Consider the following 17,269-nt stretch of genomic DNA (forward strand, 5'->3'; position numbering starts at 1 on the left):
GTATGCTTTTTCCCAACGTTTCACGAGGTTCGTGAACGCCCCTCTTCCCATTGACCAGGCATCCCTTCCGGTAGATGAGGTCAACTTTTCCTTAGCTCCGCCATTTCAATCCTGGAGTTTTCTTGTTGCACATTAGTTTGAGGCTTTCTACAGACATTTCATCACACTATTCGTCTCTAACTCTGTAGTTGCGCTGCGATAAAGTAGAAACCTTCTGAGCGGCTTCGTTGCTCGCAAAAACTCGCCTCACGCCTTGATAGTACACCTTTTTTTCAATGCGTCCCTGACCCAAAGTTTTTGTTGTATGAGTTGCGGATAAAAAGAGAGAGAGGTGAAGGGGGGATCAGGGCCTCGAGCCTTGGGAGTTAGTTAGTGAGCCATGGCCGGTCATTTTGACGCCGAAGACCGTGACAGTTGGTACTGGGGCAGGCTGAGCCGCCAGGAAGCCATTTCTCTCTTGCAGGGACAGAGGCACGGCGTTTTCCTGGTTCGGGACTCCATAACCAGCCCCGGGGACTACGTGCTCTCCGTGTCCGAAAACTCCAAAGTGTCCCATTATATCATCAACAGTATCAGCAATAACCGACTATCCGGTTCAGGTAATGTGTCTTCTGTTTTTTCTGCCCCTAAAGCTCATATCCATGCACCCTACTGGAACTATTCGAAAAATGCCGTCCGAGTTGCTAGCCTGGGGTCGGTCCCCTTGCTCCGCCTTTCAGTACCAAACCGCCATAGTGGAAAGTCAAATGTGATACTTTAGGCCCTCGCATGACGCCAGTGTTCATTTTATAATGTTGTTTGAGCAAGTGCTTTAGAATTTGGTTTAAAATCTGGAAGAGTTTCTCAATTTCCAGATACTTGTAGATGGTGCGTTTGGGTACTAGCTAGTAGCCGGTGTAGCATGGCAGGAAAAAGTAGTAAAAACGATGCATAACACAAGTTGTTTATGTATGTATATATATTTAGATATATTCACCCCCACACTTAACTGAAAATGGGAAAAACTAGTATCTATAATGGTTTTATTGCCCCAGGCTGAGTACTCCAGCACATATAAAAGGCTTTAATTTTGGAAATTCTCATAATTCTTAAAACTTATGTATTTTCCTTGGTGACTAGATACTCCCTAAAAACATCATTTTAGGTCAAAGGAAGTCTCATTCAGAAGGGAAGTGGCATGGGGAATGCGGGTTGGGGTTTCTCGCTTTACTAGTATCTACTGCAGGCTTCCTTTTTTTAGAATGGAACTGGGCAGGCTGTCACCGAGGGGTGGGGAGGCGGCTTTGGGGAGATGAGTGACTGCTCACATCGGCTTCTGTGGAATGTCCGTCATCCGGCCTGAAAACGCACGCGCAAAGCCTGCCTTCTAACTGTGGTGCGATCATGGATCTTAATTACATAACATTTGCCCATTTTCTCATGTCTGCTTTTACAATCATGTGTTTCCATGATTCATTCAATTTGCATAGTTTATGGTTCCCAAAATGTTTGCTTTTGCTTTTTTGTATGCATTCTAGTCATCATTGACAAGTTTCCGTCTGTAATATTGATATGCTCCACCTCCAGGTCGGGATCCTCCGCGATATCGGATCGGAGATCAGGAGTTTGAGGCCCTGCCGGCCTTGTTGGAGTTCTATAAAATCCACTATCTGGACACCACCACCCTCATAGAGCCCATCACCAAATCCAAGCACACGGGATTCGTCAGCTCCTTGGCCGGCGTCCCGCCAGCGCCGCAACAGCCCGAGGAAGCCGAGTTCGTCCGGGCGCTCTTTGACTTCCTCGGCAACGACGACGAGGACCTGCCCTTCCGCAAGGGAGACATACTGCGTGTTCTGGAGAAGCCCGAGGAGCAGTGGTGGAACGCCGCCAACCAGGAGGGCCGCGCCGGGATGATCCCTGTCCCTTATGTAGAGAAGTACCGGCCCGCCTCGCCCACGGCGGCAGGCTCTGCCGTTCCCACGGGACAAGTCGGGGGTACCACGACCGACGGGACGGGCACCCCTCTAGCGCAAGGTGACCCTGGCCAGTATGCCCAACCGGTGGTAGCCACCCAGCTCCCGAACCTACAGAACGGACCGGTCTACGCCCGGGCCATTCAGAAGAGGGTGCCCAACGCCTATGACAAGACGGCACTGGCTCTGGAGGTGATGTTTTTTGTTGTTGTTATGTTTACATTTCCAGGGCCGTCCCCGACGCTCGCCGTTTGTCCTCGTTTCCTCCGTCAGCTGAGAACGCACTGGCCGCTAAATGGCCTCGTCGCGCCTGTGCGAGCTCGCACAAAAGCGGGTTTACAAATGCGAGCTGGCGACGCGCACCGCCGAGCGCATGAATGCAGCACTCTGTATGTTAGGACGAGACCGTCTCATTGTGCACGCCAGATGGGCAAAGCATTCTGGGAGCAATAGTTCAGTGGGTCGACCGGTGATTCCCAACCCATTTTATTGTGCTGCAACAAATTATTGCGTGCACAGTGGGAAATGTTCCAATTTAAGTTGTCAAACGATGTTCTTTTTCCACATGGTTTGTTCCAGATAGAACATTTCCATGTTCTTCCACTAGATGGCTACAGTCGCAATTAACCATTGTAACCATCCCATGCATTAGAATTGCTGTTCTTTTCCTGATATTTTCTTGTCTTTGTTTGTTTTGCCAGGTTGGCGACATGGTGAAAGTGACCAAGATCAACGTGAACGGCCAGTGGGAGGGCGAGTGCAAAGGCAAGCGTGGCCATTTCCCCTTCACCCACGTGCGACTGCTGGAGCAACAACACCCAGACGACGAGAGCTGAGACACGCTCCGTCGTGGCTTCCCAACTCTTTGGGACGTTTGTGTCAGGGTGAGGAATGAATGAAACAAAAGAAAATCAGAAGCACACACCTACAAGCAAAAAAAAACACGAGCTAAACATGTCGTCGGGTCTCCAGCTTAGATTAAACGCCGCCTTTTTTGACGGACGCTAAAGCTCTGCGGGCAACCAGTCGTAAAAATGGCCACAGAAAATGCCCCTATGCTTGCCTCCCAAATGTCATGCTTTTATTATTTTATTTTTTAAAAACTTTTTCAATTGATGGCGTATATGAATGAGTGTTTTATTGTGCTCACCGCCATGAATTCTTAAGCCAAATGGCAGGTTGGTTGTGCCTGTTTTTTTTTTGTTTTTGCTCCCTTATTACATTTTCAAACTAAACCAAAAAGAATGTTTACACATCCAGTTTAGAGATTGGGGATCTGTTTTGCAGTTTCCTATTTGGGCTAATGCAGTTTGAAATGTGCATATTCCTACAAAAAAAGTGTCAAAATTATTACATTTTAGTCTTATTTCTAAAACATGTACTGCTCCTGTAAGTCACTTAAAAAAAAAGATAAAGCTAGTTCCATTTGGGTAATGCTGCAACGTGTACTAAGGCGAACTGGTTTGTTAGCATTTCTGCTACTGCAACTATTTGCATAAGAACCAAACGAAAAGGCGAGAGGACCGAAACCGAAGCCAGTCAGTATTGCTTTAAGACTTTACCAGTTTGTATTTACATTATTTGAACATTTATTCAAATTTATCAAGTCTAACCTGTTTTACAGTCAATGCAAATCACCAAAAAAATGATTCTCATCTCATTGGCTGTCATTGACAATGATAGAAGTCCGATCCTTTTGAAATAAGAGGTATTGAAGTAGATTGGACATATAATTGCACTGTAACATGAAAAAACACAATAACAAGAACAAATCCCAAATTGAATCATTTAATAGAAGACCCAATACAGCTTTGAATATTTTAGACCAGAGAAAAACATGCTGCTAATTGCTAAAAGGCCTTATGTGGTTCAGGTTTGTCCTTTTTTTCAACAATTGAATACTCAAATATAACTTCAGATGTTCTAAATTCATGAGTAAGACATCTTTATTGGGATTATTGTAACTCATGTGAATGCTGAAGAAACCACTTCTGTTAACATGCACCTTAATCCCTTCACTACTTCTTTAAAAAAAATCTTAAAATAACAAAAAGAGAAAAAAATTCTGCAGAGAGCAAAAGATTTTTCTTCCATTCCACGCCATCTTTTTAAAGGACCACAAATAATTGTTTTGTACATTGTTAGTGTTATGAATATATATTATTTCAGGTTATTATGTTTTATTTTTTTCCCTCTATGGTGTTGCGTGGTAATATACCTAGTCAATAAAAATGTACTGAGATAAGGCCAGTTTGAACTCTTATTTTTGTTTACAAAAACAATTGCAATGCAATGATCATGTATTTTATTCATGGAAATGGTAACTTTGTATTTTCCAAGTCATTCTTTGAAATTGGGGTTTGTAGATTTACATAGAAAATCCTTGTAATTCCTCCCAAATATTCACTTGAGGTAAGAAAATTGCCATTCTGAACGAATCCAGACGCATTTATTAGACTTTTTTTTTTAGATCTGGCATCCCTTAAAGGTCATCACAAACAAAGGCTCCAAGAATTACAACCAAGCGTTTACATCCAAACCAATATTTCTTTCACGCACTAAAGCAAAGTATAAAGGTGCTTTGGTCTAATTTTCACTCATTGATGCAAGTGTAACATCATCTATACGGCATTTATTGCTTGATTTCTTCTTTTGTAATAATGAAATCTAGTCGTGTGTGAAAGGGGGCGTGGTCCCCACTATTTGATGCCGTGGAGGGTGGAGACCTGTCGGGTTCCCGGATGCCTCATCGCCCGACGCCATATTTATCGTGAGACCGTGGTGCCTGTTGCTACTCCGCCGCTAGGCAGGAATCACCGAGTGCCCCGACGAGTCCTCCCTTTTCTCTCTCCCTCTCACTCTCCCCTTTGGGACTTTTCCTTTTTTCGAAAAGCAGCCCCCCTCACCACCATCACCACCACCGCATTACCCGAGCACCATGGCGGAAAGATCGGACGTAGTTTACCAGGCGAAGCTCGCCGAGCAAGCAGAGCGATACGATGGTAAGTTATTTTGGCTTTATTTTCTTTTTATGGAGCTCCGATCAGGCTCAAGACATAAACGCTACGGCTTTCCTGCCTACCGCACCGAATAGGTGCCGCCGTTCACATGGATCTACTGGGCTCGATTCAAACAAAATGGCGGACACATTCATTGGAATGGAATATTAAACGCTGAAAATGAATCATTCGCGACCCGATGGAGAAGATCGGCCGCTGTCGTGTTAATGTCCGTTGTTCTGACTCAATGGTGCGTCGTAAAACAAAATCAGGAAAATGTTGTTCTTAGTATCCCCTCCCTGTTGCATGCTATCTGATTAGCTGTTAGCCCATCGGGCTAATTAGCCTGCTAGCTTTTTTCCTCGTCACGCCGAATACGGCTACACCCATTAACTGTGTCCCGTAAGAGATATGGCATGTGTTTCAAAGGATAAAATTAAAACGATTTCCACAAAAACGCCTTTTATTGTCAGTAAAGCAACCACATCCAATCTAGTGATTGTGGGAGGGGGATCTCTTTTTCTCTCTCTTTTGGCTGAGTCTTTCCTGTTAAGGTTCGACGCCCTTTTATATTTTAATGGAATACATATTTCACATTTGTTAGTTATCGTTGATTGTGGTGTAAAGTAGACAGCCGCATGCTCTAAGCTAGCGCCGCCATGCTAATTAGTGCCCTGCCTTGAATTTCTTTTTTTTTTGTAAGGGGATGGGCTGTCTTTGATTTACAGCTACCTATTTGCATTTAATTGGGCGTATTACAGTAGTTAAAAAAATAATCATAGTATCGGGTGGCAATTGCTTGAATATTCTTGGACACCTCATTGACTTTTAAGGTTAAAAGTGTTTTCCAAGTGGTTCATCATGACTTTTAGCGTCTATACCTCGACTAAACTAGGCTTTAAACAGGACAGCTTGCATTTAAAGGGTCTGTCATAACACCCCACTTATAGAATTTTATGATTTTGAGCCAGTCAATAGCTGCTGTTATAGAAATGTGGCAGCATCTGCTGGTCCTTTTGGAGGATGGAAGTGATATTGAATGAATTAGAGGATCGTTGCAGTTGCAGAATGAAAGAATATAAGGAGTTTGCATGATTTTGTTACATTTAATCCTCACAATTGCGCAGCCATTTATCCACACCACATTACTGTGAATCACCTTGAGGATGTGAAACAGTATCTGGCCCGCTTCCCAGCACCCTGCAAAGTCTGTACATGGCCGACTTGCTCACCGGGACATTTTGACAAGTCCATTAATGAAACGCCGAAATGTGCAAGAAATCCTTCACGACAGTTCTATGTACATGTTGTTAATGGGACTTTCCCAGGGGCCTATTACCCATTCTCCCCATAATGCCTTAAAGCATCTAAATCACAGCAGGGAATTCAGACCATAAACAGTGTTATCCCCTTTTTGTTATATTTTTATTAACATGTCATGAATGTAAATAGTGACGTTCCTTTTCCCTGTTTAGAAATGGTGGAGTCGATGAAGCAAGTGGCGAACTTGGACGTGGAGCTGACGGTGGAGGAGCGAAACCTCCTTTCGGTGGCCTACAAAAACGTCATCGGTGCGCGGAGAGCCTCGTGGAGGATAATCAGCAGCCTGGAGCAAAAGGAAGAGAGCAAAGCCAGTGAAGAGAAGTTGGTCATGTACAGGGACTACCGCAAACTGGTTAGACCTCACGAATAATGCAAGTTGAGATTCTCTTTGCTTCCCCAGATGAGCATCATTTTTTTTTGTGTGTGTAGGTAGAGAAGGAGCTGAAATCCATCTGCAAAGATATCCTGGAAGTACTGGACCAGCATCTGATCCCAGCCTCCTCTTCGGGAGAGTCCAAGGTTTTCTACTACAAAATGTAGGCTTCTTCCCCACCTGGTTTGACGCCATCGCTCGCGTCATCCGAAAAGTTGACCCGAGCGTCGCCCCGTGTTGTTTATCCCCGGCAGGAAGGGAGATTACCACAGGTACCTGGCGGAGTTCGCCACCAGCAACGACAGAAAGGAGGCGGCCGAGAACAGCCTCGTAGCTTACAAAGCGGCTAGCGACATCGCTCTCAACGAACTGGCGCCCACGCACCCCATCCGCCTGGGCCTGGCCCTCAACTTCTCCGTTTTCTACTTTGAAATCCTCAACTCGCCGGACCGCGCCTGCAGGTATTCCAGTCGCCACTGCCCCGCCCTGCCGACGCGGGCAGGCAAAGCTGCGTGCTGACCCTCCGCCACTTTTTGCGTCAGGTTGGCGAAGGAAGCGTTTGACAGCGCCATCGCCGAACTGGACACTCTGAGCGAAGAGAGCTACAAGGACTCCACGCTCATCATGCAGCTGCTACGCGACAACTTGACACTTTGGACCTCAGACTTGCAGGGAGATGGTAAGGCTCACTTGGCGGCTAACGCTAACCCCTGCCCTCTCCACTTCTGGCCTGTCCTTCTCGCCCCGCCCCTCCCTTTCTAACTTATCATCTTTTCCTCATAGATTCTTAACGGGGAAACACCCTCATTTTAGCTTCCTCCTTAATAAGCATTGTTTTGTAAGTCTTTCCTCCTCTTGGCGTCACCTCCGCTTGTCATTTATGCCACTAACATGCCTCCTGGCTACCTTCACTCATTCACCGCCAGCTCCCCAATATTTTCACCAACTATGTGTTGTGACTATGTTTGGGATGAACAATCTGTCAAACACTTGAGAATATTTCAGTGCAGCATTAGTGTAAACTAACACAGCAACGGGGTATTATTGCAAAATGCTTGTAAACAGTGATTTAACTCATCGACCACCGTTGAAGGTTCTTGATCCATCTCTTGAGTACCATCTTGCACCTTCAAGGGCAACCAATGAGTTAAATGACACGTATGTGTGTGTGTATTGCCACACACCCCTATTTGGGTTGCATGTTGAAGCCAAATTTCCTTAACCTGCCACCAATCCACCTATGCCGTCTTTGTGGCAAGGTTCCCATGCTTTGTATGAAAGATGGAGATTAATGTCACAAGAAGTCTTCTTCCAGTCATTTTTTTTATTTATAGCTTGGGTGCATACTTTTTCGCACCGCACTTTGCACTTGGTCTGCTGCGTGTGTGTCCAAGTCCCAAAAAAAGTTATAAAAGTTGACCTTGATGTTTTGTCTTTTGTTCAGGTGAGGAACAGAACACAAAGCCACCGCCAGCACCAGAGGAAGAGGTCCAGTGAGACCCAAATGCCACGCCACGAGCCCAAAAACCCCCTCTCTGCTCGCCTTTCCTTCCTTCACTCCTTCCACTCGCTACTCTTTCTCCTCCATTTTTTTCCTCCCTTATGCCCCCGCTGCCCTCAAAAGACCCCCACTCTGGGTTTAACCCTTCCAGCGGGGAGATGTATCCTTATTTTATCTGAATTTCCAAGACTTCTTTTGCAAGATTGTGCCCTTTAAAGTCCACGTCCCTTTTTTTGACAATTTTATGCTTCCTGTTGTTGCCAATTATGCTTGCCCGTCTTTGTAACACACACACACACACACACACACACACACATGCATGTGCTAAAGTTTATTTAAAAGGCGAGTGCGTGCAGTGTCACTGAGCGCTTTCATTTCTAAAACAAAAGGGAAGCGCACAACAACTCAAGTGGCCTCTTTAAAGAGTCACCTCTGACAAGTCCTGTTATTTTTATTCTATTTTTTTAAACTTTCTTTTCAAATGGTGTTTGCTTTGCTCCCATCCTCACGAGACTCACGTAGTCGCGTTAATTAGGTGTTGTCATTTTTCGGGAGGCTAACACTCTTGATTGTATTGTGAAGCGGTATGGGTGGGCACTCCAAACAGTTTGGGAAATGGAGATTTGCTGAATCTTAGCCCCCTCCCTCCCTTCCTCCCTGCCCCGACCGACCCCACCTGACTTGACACTTTTTCTTCTTTGGCCTCTCTGCCATTTTCCTCCTCTGCATCTTCCTCTCTGTCGGTGTGTGTGTGTTACGTGAATCTGATTTGTACTACTGGATGTTGTCACCAGAGCCACAAGTACCATCTGTATTCTTACTGAAAACACGGCATGGAACTAACTATTAAACTTCAAACTGAACAAATCTCATGATGGCCTGTGATCCATGGGGGGTGATAGTGGGTCAGACTTAGACATAGAATATTTGGTTTAGATTAGGGGTGGTTATAGAAAAAGGACCAGATAGTGACCCTGGAAGACTGGAGTGGATGCTGATGTATAGTAACTCTTCAGAAAATGACCATGTATGGTAAGGCTTCTTTTCCTCAGTGAGCCTAATTGTAAGATTGTTGTGCATGCCATTTTTACATTTTGTTCATCTCTGTTTCAGCTTTAAGGACAAGTTGAAGCATGCGGCATCCTACTACCTCACAGGATCTGATGTACTGCCTCTCGCCTGGTAAGTGGATGTCTCATCTGTTAAGCTAAGTTCTGCCCACCTACCTTACTATATCATAGACTCGGTGATCCTAGTTAAGTATGGTGACCAATAATGAGCAAATACGCTTTATAATACTTTTTTTTTTTTTTTTTTTAAATTAAAAAAACATCCCAAATGAAAAACGTACAATTGGAACCCAAAGTAGACGAAGACATTGTCCACTTTGAAGATAGACGCCAGGACAAAAAGGCAATGAATATGGAAATGGAAAAGACTGCTGTTCCTTTGCCCCTTAGATGTGCCAATAAACACGTCGACAGAAATATTTCAAAACCACATACGAGAGAACATGGCAATCTGTTAGCGTTGTTGTTCGGACGTGACTAAAAGATCTAGGATTAATACTTGATGTTTTTTGGTAGTAAAAATTACATCCCTCCCTCCTCAGATGAACATTTTTTCCCCCTATTTTGAACTCATTACAGTGTGGGAAGGACATTCATCTTTAAAATGGATCAATCGATGAACTGTCTGCCACGGAAGAATCGATGGCGGTCAATACATCAACGTGAGGCAGTAAGTTACCTTTCCGTCAGTTTTGTTATTGCCGTTGAAAACTGAACAAGTGGCCACGACACAATCTTTGTACACGTTTTAAAAAGCAAGCACGGTCGTCCTTATTTACACCTAACCTAATATACATGTTTTGTTAAGTTCACAGTTTCCTCTATTATCAATAGATTTTTGTATTGGTAGTATGGATACAAACGTGTAATCGAGCGGCGTTGATATCGAGAGTCCTTTGCAACGCCTCCTGTGGGAAAAGAGTTTTTTTCCTCCTAAATAATGATATCTTTGCATCCTCTCCCCACGTAGGTCAAGACTGCCCAGTCTATGGAGTTTGAAGAGGTAACCTCAGACAGTGGTCCCGGCCGGTCGGGAGGATCCCCCCCTCCATCGCCCGCCCAGCGCTCCCGGTCATTTTAAGGCACTTGAGAGGCTTTTGGCTTTCACGGAAGCTCCGAGGAGACCAGCGCCAAACCCGAGCTCTGGCGAAGCGGCGGCCCGGCGTGGACGGCCTTGGGGCAGTCGGGCGTCAACACGCGGCCGTTCTCGCCCACGCTTCCCGTGATGGACAGGCGGGCCTTGTTCCTCATGGCTTCGGTAAAGGTGAGCTGCAAAAAAGGACACAAGAATTTTGATGTCATGATTTCATGTCAAATTGAATCATTAAAGTTGTTTAAGTCTTTTGTTGCATATGTCCTTCCCCACCAAAGGTATGTTGGAGGGATCCAAACCAGCTTCCACTCGGTGGGAGGCATATAATCTACTGTGTGAGCTCCCACCTTCCCACTAAACTTCGACAGGCCAAGTACTTTCGGTAAGAGCTCGCTCGAATAATTTGGCTAAGTGTGCAAGCCACCTCACTACTTAGCATGGTCCTGTACAAAAACCTTTGGGGTGGTTGATTCTGAAATCTCAGCTAATAAGTGTAATTTTATTTATTTGTAAGCCATTTATTCTAACAGATTTTTATGTAAAGTTTAATGTGTAAGTTTTTTTTAGTAAAATGTCATTTGTCTTTTGTTGCAGGTGTTTGAGTACGTCTGCGGGATTTGAACCAGGTTCCACTCGGCGGTAGGCATGTACTCACTGTGTGTGCTAAAGGGCCAATAAACACTCCCACTAAACTTCGACTGACCAAGTACTTTTGGTAAGAGGGCACTTGAGTAATTTGGCTAAGTGTGCAAGCCATCTCCCGACGCAACAAAAACCTTTTGGGTGACTGATTTGAAATCCTAGCTAACACCCATTGTCTTTAGATTTTTTAGGCCAATTATTCTAACAAATTTTGATGTGAAATTAAATTTTTAAATTTTTATTTTTCAGTAAAAGATAATGTCTCTTTAAGAATAAAGCTTTACTATACTATGTCGTTTTTTTAAGCCTAACTATACTGTCATTTTTTAAGCCATATTATACTATGTTGTTTTTTTAAACCTTACTATACTATGTCATTTTTTTAAGCCATACTATACTAGGTCGTTTTTAAGCTGTTCTATATATACTATGTTGTTTTTTTTAAAGAAAAAAGCCTAACTACACTAACAGTTGTAACAGCGAAAAAAACAATAAATACTACTGCATTGAAATTCTGGTTTGTTCTGTTTTGTAAGTTTACCTAACTTTTCCCACTTGTATGTACCATAAAGTACTAAGTCTGATTTTAGAGTGAAAACCGACAATACAAGTGCCTGATCTTGGAGAGTGAGTGGTGGCCCAGTGGGTAAGTCATCAGTCTCTTACAACTGTGGTTGTTGGTTCAAATCCCAGAGCAAGCAAAGATTTTCCCACAATTTCAGGTAAAAGAACAAGTATTAATGTCTAAGTGTCTAACTAAATAATTCTTCAGTGGTGGATGAAGCATTTTGTCCAAAAAATGACTAAGTGTTTCACCCCATTTCCTTGGATAAAACGTTTCAACACCCATGTATAAGTGGGGCACGAGTTGGTGTTGTGGGTTGCACACTCGCCTTTGCACCGAGAGAACGTGAGTTCGCTTCCCGGTGTCGGCGGTTCACTGACCAAGCAAGCGGTCGAGGGTCGGCCGAAGGCCGACCCGAGAACGCCTTTCGCACATACAGGTCCATCAAGTGTCTTCCGAACTGCCGAAGGCAGTTCGGAATATAACCTTTTGCTGAAAAGTATGACTAAGTGTTTAATATAAATTAAAAAGTTTTTTCTTTTTTTTTTTCCCTTCTTCTTATTCCATTGACCATTTCTTCTTCCCAAGTATTTTCAGCCAAACGACGGCAGCGAGAATCGAACCCAGGTCTCCCACACGGGAGTCCAGTGATCTAACCTCTGCGCCAACCAAGTGACTACACTTTTCTTTGTAATCATTTGAGTTTCATGAGAGGAAGTCCACAGAAACAACTAAGTGAAAAAGTGTCTCAACCGGGAATCGAACCCAGGTCTCCCGGACGGGAGTCCTGTGATCTAACCTCTGCGCCAACCAAGTGACTACACTTTTCTTTGTAATCATTTGAGTTTCTTGAGAGGGAGTCCACAGAAACAACTAAGTGAAAAAGTGTCTCGACCGGGAATCGAACCCAGGTCTCCCAGACGGGAGTCCGGTGATCTAACCTCTGCGCCAACCAAGTGACTACACTTTTCTTTGTAATCATTTGGGATTCTTGAGAGGAAGTCCAAAGAAACAACTAAGTGAAAAAGTGTCTCGACCGGGAATCGAACCCAGGTCTCCCAGACGGGAGTCCGGTGAACTAACCTCTGCGCCAACCAAGTGACCACAGTTTCCTTTGTAATCATTTGAGTTTCTTTAGAAGAAGTCCACAGACAACTAAGTGAAAAAGTGTCTAGACCGGGAATCGAACCCAGGTCTCCCAGACGGGAGACAGGTGAGTTAACCACTATGCCACCAAGTGCCCACAGTTCCCTTTGTAATCATTTGAGTTTCTTTAGAAGAAGTCCACAGAAACAACCAAGTGAAAAAGTGTCACAACCGGGAATCGAACCCAGGTCTCCCAGACGGGAGACAGGTGAGTTAACCACTACGCCACCAAGTACCCACAGTTTCCTTTGTAATCATTTGAGTTTCTTGAGAATTAGTCTACAGAAACAGTGAAAAAGTGTCCCAACCGGGATTTGAACCCAGGTCTCCCTGACGAGAGACAGGTGAGTTAACCACTGGTCCACAATTTGGCTACACTTTCCTCTATCTTCATTTGAAGGTTTTGACTACAAGTACATAGAAACAACTAAGAGAAAATGTTTCCTGACTGGGATTCGAACCCAGGCTGCCCACATGGGAGATGGGTGGGTTAACCTCTGCACTACTTTGGCCTCAAGCAAAGATGCGCAATATGGAATATGAATTAACAATTTTCTATTCAAAAAGAAAAACACCTAACTATACTATGAAAAAGCCTTACTATACTATGTGGTTTTTATGCCTTACTATACTATGTGGTTTTTAAGCCTTACTATACTATGTCATTTTTTCAGAGAAAAAGCCTTACTATACCGTGTCCTTTTTCCACAGAAGAAGCCTTACTACACTATGTCGTTTTTAAGCCTTACTATACTATGTCATTTTTTCAGAGAAAAAGCCTTACTATACTAAGTCATTTTTAAGCCTGACTATATATACTATGTCGTTTTTTTCAGAGAAAATGCCTTACTATACTAAGTCATTTTTAAGCCTTAATATACTAAGTCATTTTTAAGCCTTACTATACTAAGTCATTTTTAAGCCTTACTATACTAAGTCATTTTTAAGCCTTACTATACTAAGTCATTTTTAAGCCTTACTATATCAAGTCATTTTTAAGCCTTACTATACTAAGTCATTTTTAAGCCTTACTATACTAAGTCATTTTTAAGCCTTACTATACTAAGTCATTTTTAAGCCTTACTATACTAAGTCATTTTTAAGCCTTAATATACTAAGTCATTTTTAAGCCTTACTATACTAAGTCATTTTTAAGCCTTGCTATACTATGTCGTTTTTTCAGAGAAAAAGCCTAACTATACTATGTCGTTTTTAAGCCTTACTATACTAAGTCGTTTTTAAGCCTTAATATACTAAGTCATTTTTAAGCCTTACTATACTAAGTCATTTTTAAGCCTTACTATACTATGTCGTTTTTTCAGATAAAAAGCCTAACTATACTATGTCGTTTTTAAGCCTTACTATACTAAGTCATTTTTAAGCCTTAATATACTAAGTCATATTTAAGCCTTACTATACTAAGTCATTTTTAAGCCTTACTATACTAAGTCATTTTTAAGCCTTACTATACTAAGTCATTTTTAAGCCTTACTATATCAAGTCATTTTTAAGCCTTACTATACTAAGTCATTTTTAAGCCTTAATATACTAAGTCATTTTTAAGCCTTACTATACTAAGTCATTTTTAAGCCTTACTATACTATGTCGTTTTTTCAGAGAAAAAGCCTAACTATACTATGTCGTTTTTAAGCCTTACTATACTAAGTCGTTTTTAAGCCTTACTATAATAAGTCATTTTTAAGCCTTACTATAATAAGTCATTTTTAAGCCTTACTATACTAAGTCATTTTTAAGCCTTACTATACTAAGTCATTTTTAAGCCTTACTATAATAAGTCATTTTTAAGCCTTACTATACTAAGTCATTTTTAAGCCTTACTATACTAAGTCATTTTTAAGCCTTACTATACTAAGTCATTTTTAAGCCTTACTATACTAAGTCATTTTTAAGCCTTACTATAATAAGTCATTTTTAAGCCTTACTATAATAAGTCATTTTTAAGCCTTACTATACTATGTCGTTTTTTCAGATAAAAAGCCTAACTATACTATGTCGTTTTTAAGCCTTACTATACTAAGTCATTTTTAAGCCTTAATATACTAAGTCATATTTAAGCCTTACTATACTAAGTCATTTTTAAGCCTTACTATACTAAGTCATTTTTAAGCCTTACTATACTAAGTCATTTTTAAGCCTTACTATATCAAGTCATTTTTAAGCCTTACTATACTAAGTCATTTTTAAGCCTTAATATACTAAGTCATTTTTAAGCCTTACTATACTAAGTCATTTTTAAGCCTTACTATACTATGTCGTTTTTTCAGAGAAAAAGCCTAACTATACTATGTCGTTTTTAAGCCTTACTATACTAAGTCGTTTTTAAGCCTTACTATAATAAGTCATTTTTAAGCCTTACTATAATAAGTCATTTTTAAGCCTTACTATACTAAGTCATTTTTAAGCCTTACTATACTAAGTCATTTTTAAGCCTTACTATAATAAGTCATTTTTAAGCCTTACTATACTAAGTCATTTTTAAGCCTTACTATACTAAGTCATTTTTAAGCCTTACTATACTAAGTCATTTTTAAGCCTTACTATACTATGTCGTTTTTTCAGAGAAAAAGCCTTACTATACTATGTCATTTTTAAGCCTTAGTATACTAAGTCATTTTTAAGCCTTACTATAATAAGTCATTTTTAAGCCTTACTATAATAAGTCATTTTTAAGCCTTACTATACTAAGTCATTTTTAAGCCTTACTATACTAAGTCATTTTTAAGCCTTACTATACTAAGTCATTTTTAAGCCTTACTATACTAAGTCATTTTTAAGCCTTACTATATCAAGTCATTTTTAAGCCTTACTATACTAAGTCATTTTTAAGCCTTACTATACTAAGTCATTTTTAAGCCTTAATATACTAAGTCATTTTTAAGCCTTACTATACTAAGTCATTTTTAAGCCTTACTATACTATGTCGTTTTTTCAGAGAAAAAGCCTAACTATACTATGTCGTTTTTAAGCCTTACTATACTAAGTCGTTTTTAAGCCTTACTATAATAAGTCATTTTTAAGCCTTACTATAATAAGTCATTTTTAAGCCTTACTATACTAAGTCATTTTTAAGCCTTACTATATCAAGTCATTTTTAAGCCTTACTATACTAAGTCATTTTTAAGCCTTACTATACTAAGTCATTTTTAAGCCTTACTATACTAAGTCATTTTTAAGCCTTACTATAATAAGTCATTTTTAAGCCTTACTATACTAAGTCATTTTTAAGCCTTACTATACTAAGTCATTTTTAAGCCTTACTATAATAAGTCATTTTTAAGCCTTACTATACTATGTCGTTTTTTCAGAGAAAAAGCCTTACTATACTATGTCATTTTTAAGCCTTAGTATACTAAGTCATTTTTAAGCCTTACTATAATAAGTCATTTTTAAGCCTTACTATAATAAGTCATTTTTAAGCCTTACTATACTAAGTCATTTTTAAGCCTTACTATATCAAGTCATTTTTAAGCCTTACTATACTAAGTCATTTTTAAGCCTTACTATACTAAGTCATTTTTAAGCCTTACTATAATAAGTCATTTTTAAGCCTTACTATACTAAGTCATTTTTAAGCCTTACTATACTAAGTCATTTTTAAGCCTTACTATACTAAGTCATTTTTAAGCCTTACTATAATAAGTCATTTTTAAGCCTTACTATACTAAGTCATTTTTAAGCCTTACTATACTAAGTCATTTTTAAGCCTTACTATAATAAGTCATTTTTAAGCCTTACTATAATAAGTCATTTTTAAGCCTTACTATACTAAGTCATTTTTAAGCCTTACTATACTAAGTCATTTTTAAGCCTTACTATACTAAGTCATTTTTAAGCCTTACTATACTATGTCGTTTTTTCAGAGAAAAAGCCTTACTATACTACGTCATTTTTAAGCCTTAGTATACTAAGTCATTTTTAAGCCTTACTATAATAAGTCATTTTTAAGCCTTACTATAATAAGTCATTTTTAAGCCTTACTATACTAAGTCATTTTTAAGCCTTACTATATCAAGTCATTTTTAAGCCTTACTATACTAAGTCATTTTTAAGCCTTACTATACTAAGTCATTTTTAAGCCTTACTATACTAAGTCATTTTTAAGCCTTACTATAATAAGTCATTTTTAAGCCTTACTATACTAAGTCATTTTTAAGCCTTACTATACTAAGTCATTTTTAAGCCTTACTATAATAAGTCATTTTTAAGCCTTACTATACTATGTCGTTTTTTCAGAGAAAAAGCCTTACTATACTATGTCATTTTTAAGCCTTAGTATACTAAGTCATTTTTAAGCCTTACTATAATAAGTCATTTTTAAGCCTTACTATAATAAGTCATTTTTAAGCCTTACTGTACTAAGTCATTTTTAAGCCTTACTATACTAAGTCATTTTTAAGCCTTACTATAATAAGTCATTTTTAAGCCTTACTATACTAAGTCATTTTTAAGCCTTACTATACTAAGTCATTTTTAAGCCTTACTATAATAAGTCATTTTTAAGCCTTACTATACTAAGTCATTTTTAAGCCTTACTATACTATGTCGTTTTTTCAGATAAAAAGCCTAACTATACTATGTCGT

The 17,269-nt window shown here is 40.3% G+C and overlaps 3 protein-coding genes across 4 annotated transcripts in view; 2 read left to right on the forward strand and 1 right to left on the reverse strand.

The window, feature by feature from the left end:
- Nucleotides 1-10: 10 nt before the first annotated feature.
- On the forward strand, nucleotides 11-4,205 carry LOC144213023 (adapter molecule crk-like). Its single transcript, XM_077741262.1, has 3 exons — nucleotides 11-599; nucleotides 1,567-2,147; nucleotides 2,657-4,205. Exons 1-3 carry the CDS (start codon nucleotides 380-382, stop codon nucleotides 2,789-2,791), a joined length of 936 nt encoding a protein of 311 aa, XP_077597388.1. The 5' UTR covers nucleotides 11-379; the 3' UTR covers nucleotides 2,792-4,205.
- A 472-nt stretch (nucleotides 4,206-4,677) lies between these two features.
- On the forward strand, nucleotides 4,678-9,018 carry LOC144212670 (14-3-3 protein epsilon-like). Its single transcript, XM_077740744.1, has 6 exons — nucleotides 4,678-4,957; nucleotides 6,430-6,629; nucleotides 6,707-6,813; nucleotides 6,905-7,111; nucleotides 7,193-7,329; nucleotides 8,095-9,018. The coding sequence occupies exons 1-6, from the start codon at nucleotides 4,894-4,896 to the stop codon at nucleotides 8,145-8,147; spliced, it is 768 nt and encodes a 255-aa protein (XP_077596870.1). The 5' UTR covers nucleotides 4,678-4,893; the 3' UTR covers nucleotides 8,148-9,018.
- A 408-nt stretch (nucleotides 9,019-9,426) lies between these two features.
- LOC144212669 (glutamate receptor 4) overlaps nucleotides 9,427-17,269 on the reverse strand; it is a 52,065-nt gene continuing 44,222 nt past the window's right edge. Inside the window, exon 16 of one of the 2 annotated variants that reach the window (XM_077740741.1) lies at nucleotides 9,427-10,490. In XM_077740741.1, the coding sequence (XP_077596867.1) occupies nucleotides 10,326-10,490 (165 nt within the window). In that variant the 3' untranslated portion in view covers nucleotides 9,427-10,325. The remainder of the gene's footprint in view (nucleotides 10,491-17,269) is intronic. The other variant, XM_077740740.1, reaches the window with a different exon arrangement.

This window comes from Stigmatopora nigra, chromosome 19 (assembly GCF_051989575.1).
Source record: "Stigmatopora nigra isolate UIUO_SnigA chromosome 19, RoL_Snig_1.1, whole genome shotgun sequence".
Classification (NCBI taxonomy): domain Eukaryota; kingdom Metazoa; phylum Chordata; class Actinopteri; order Syngnathiformes; family Syngnathidae; genus Stigmatopora; species Stigmatopora nigra.

What these genes read in the sequence shown, in the direction of transcription:
- LOC144213023 (XM_077741262.1), top strand. Translation starts at nt 380, where the DNA reads ATGGCCGGTCATTTTGACGCCGAAGACCGTGACAGTTGGTACTGGGGC. An exon ending in TAACCGACTATCCGGTTCAG is followed by an intron (nt 600 to 1,566) that starts GTAATGTGTCTT and finishes CTCCACCTCCAG; the next exon opens with GTCGGGATCCTCCGCGATAT. An exon ending in AGACGGCACTGGCTCTGGAG is followed by an intron (nt 2,148 to 2,656) that starts GTGATGTTTTTT and finishes TTGTTTTGCCAG; the next exon opens with GTTGGCGACATGGTGAAAGT.
- LOC144212670 (XM_077740744.1), top strand. Translation starts at nt 4,894, where the DNA reads ATGGCGGAAAGATCGGACGTAGTTTACCAGGCGAAGCTCGCCGAGCAA. An exon ending in GCAAGCAGAGCGATACGATG is followed by an intron (nt 4,958 to 6,429) that starts GTAAGTTATTTT and finishes TTCCCTGTTTAG; the next exon opens with AAATGGTGGAGTCGATGAAG. An exon ending in TCGCCGGACCGCGCCTGCAG is followed by an intron (nt 7,112 to 7,192) that starts GTATTCCAGTCG and finishes TTTTTGCGTCAG; the next exon opens with GTTGGCGAAGGAAGCGTTTG.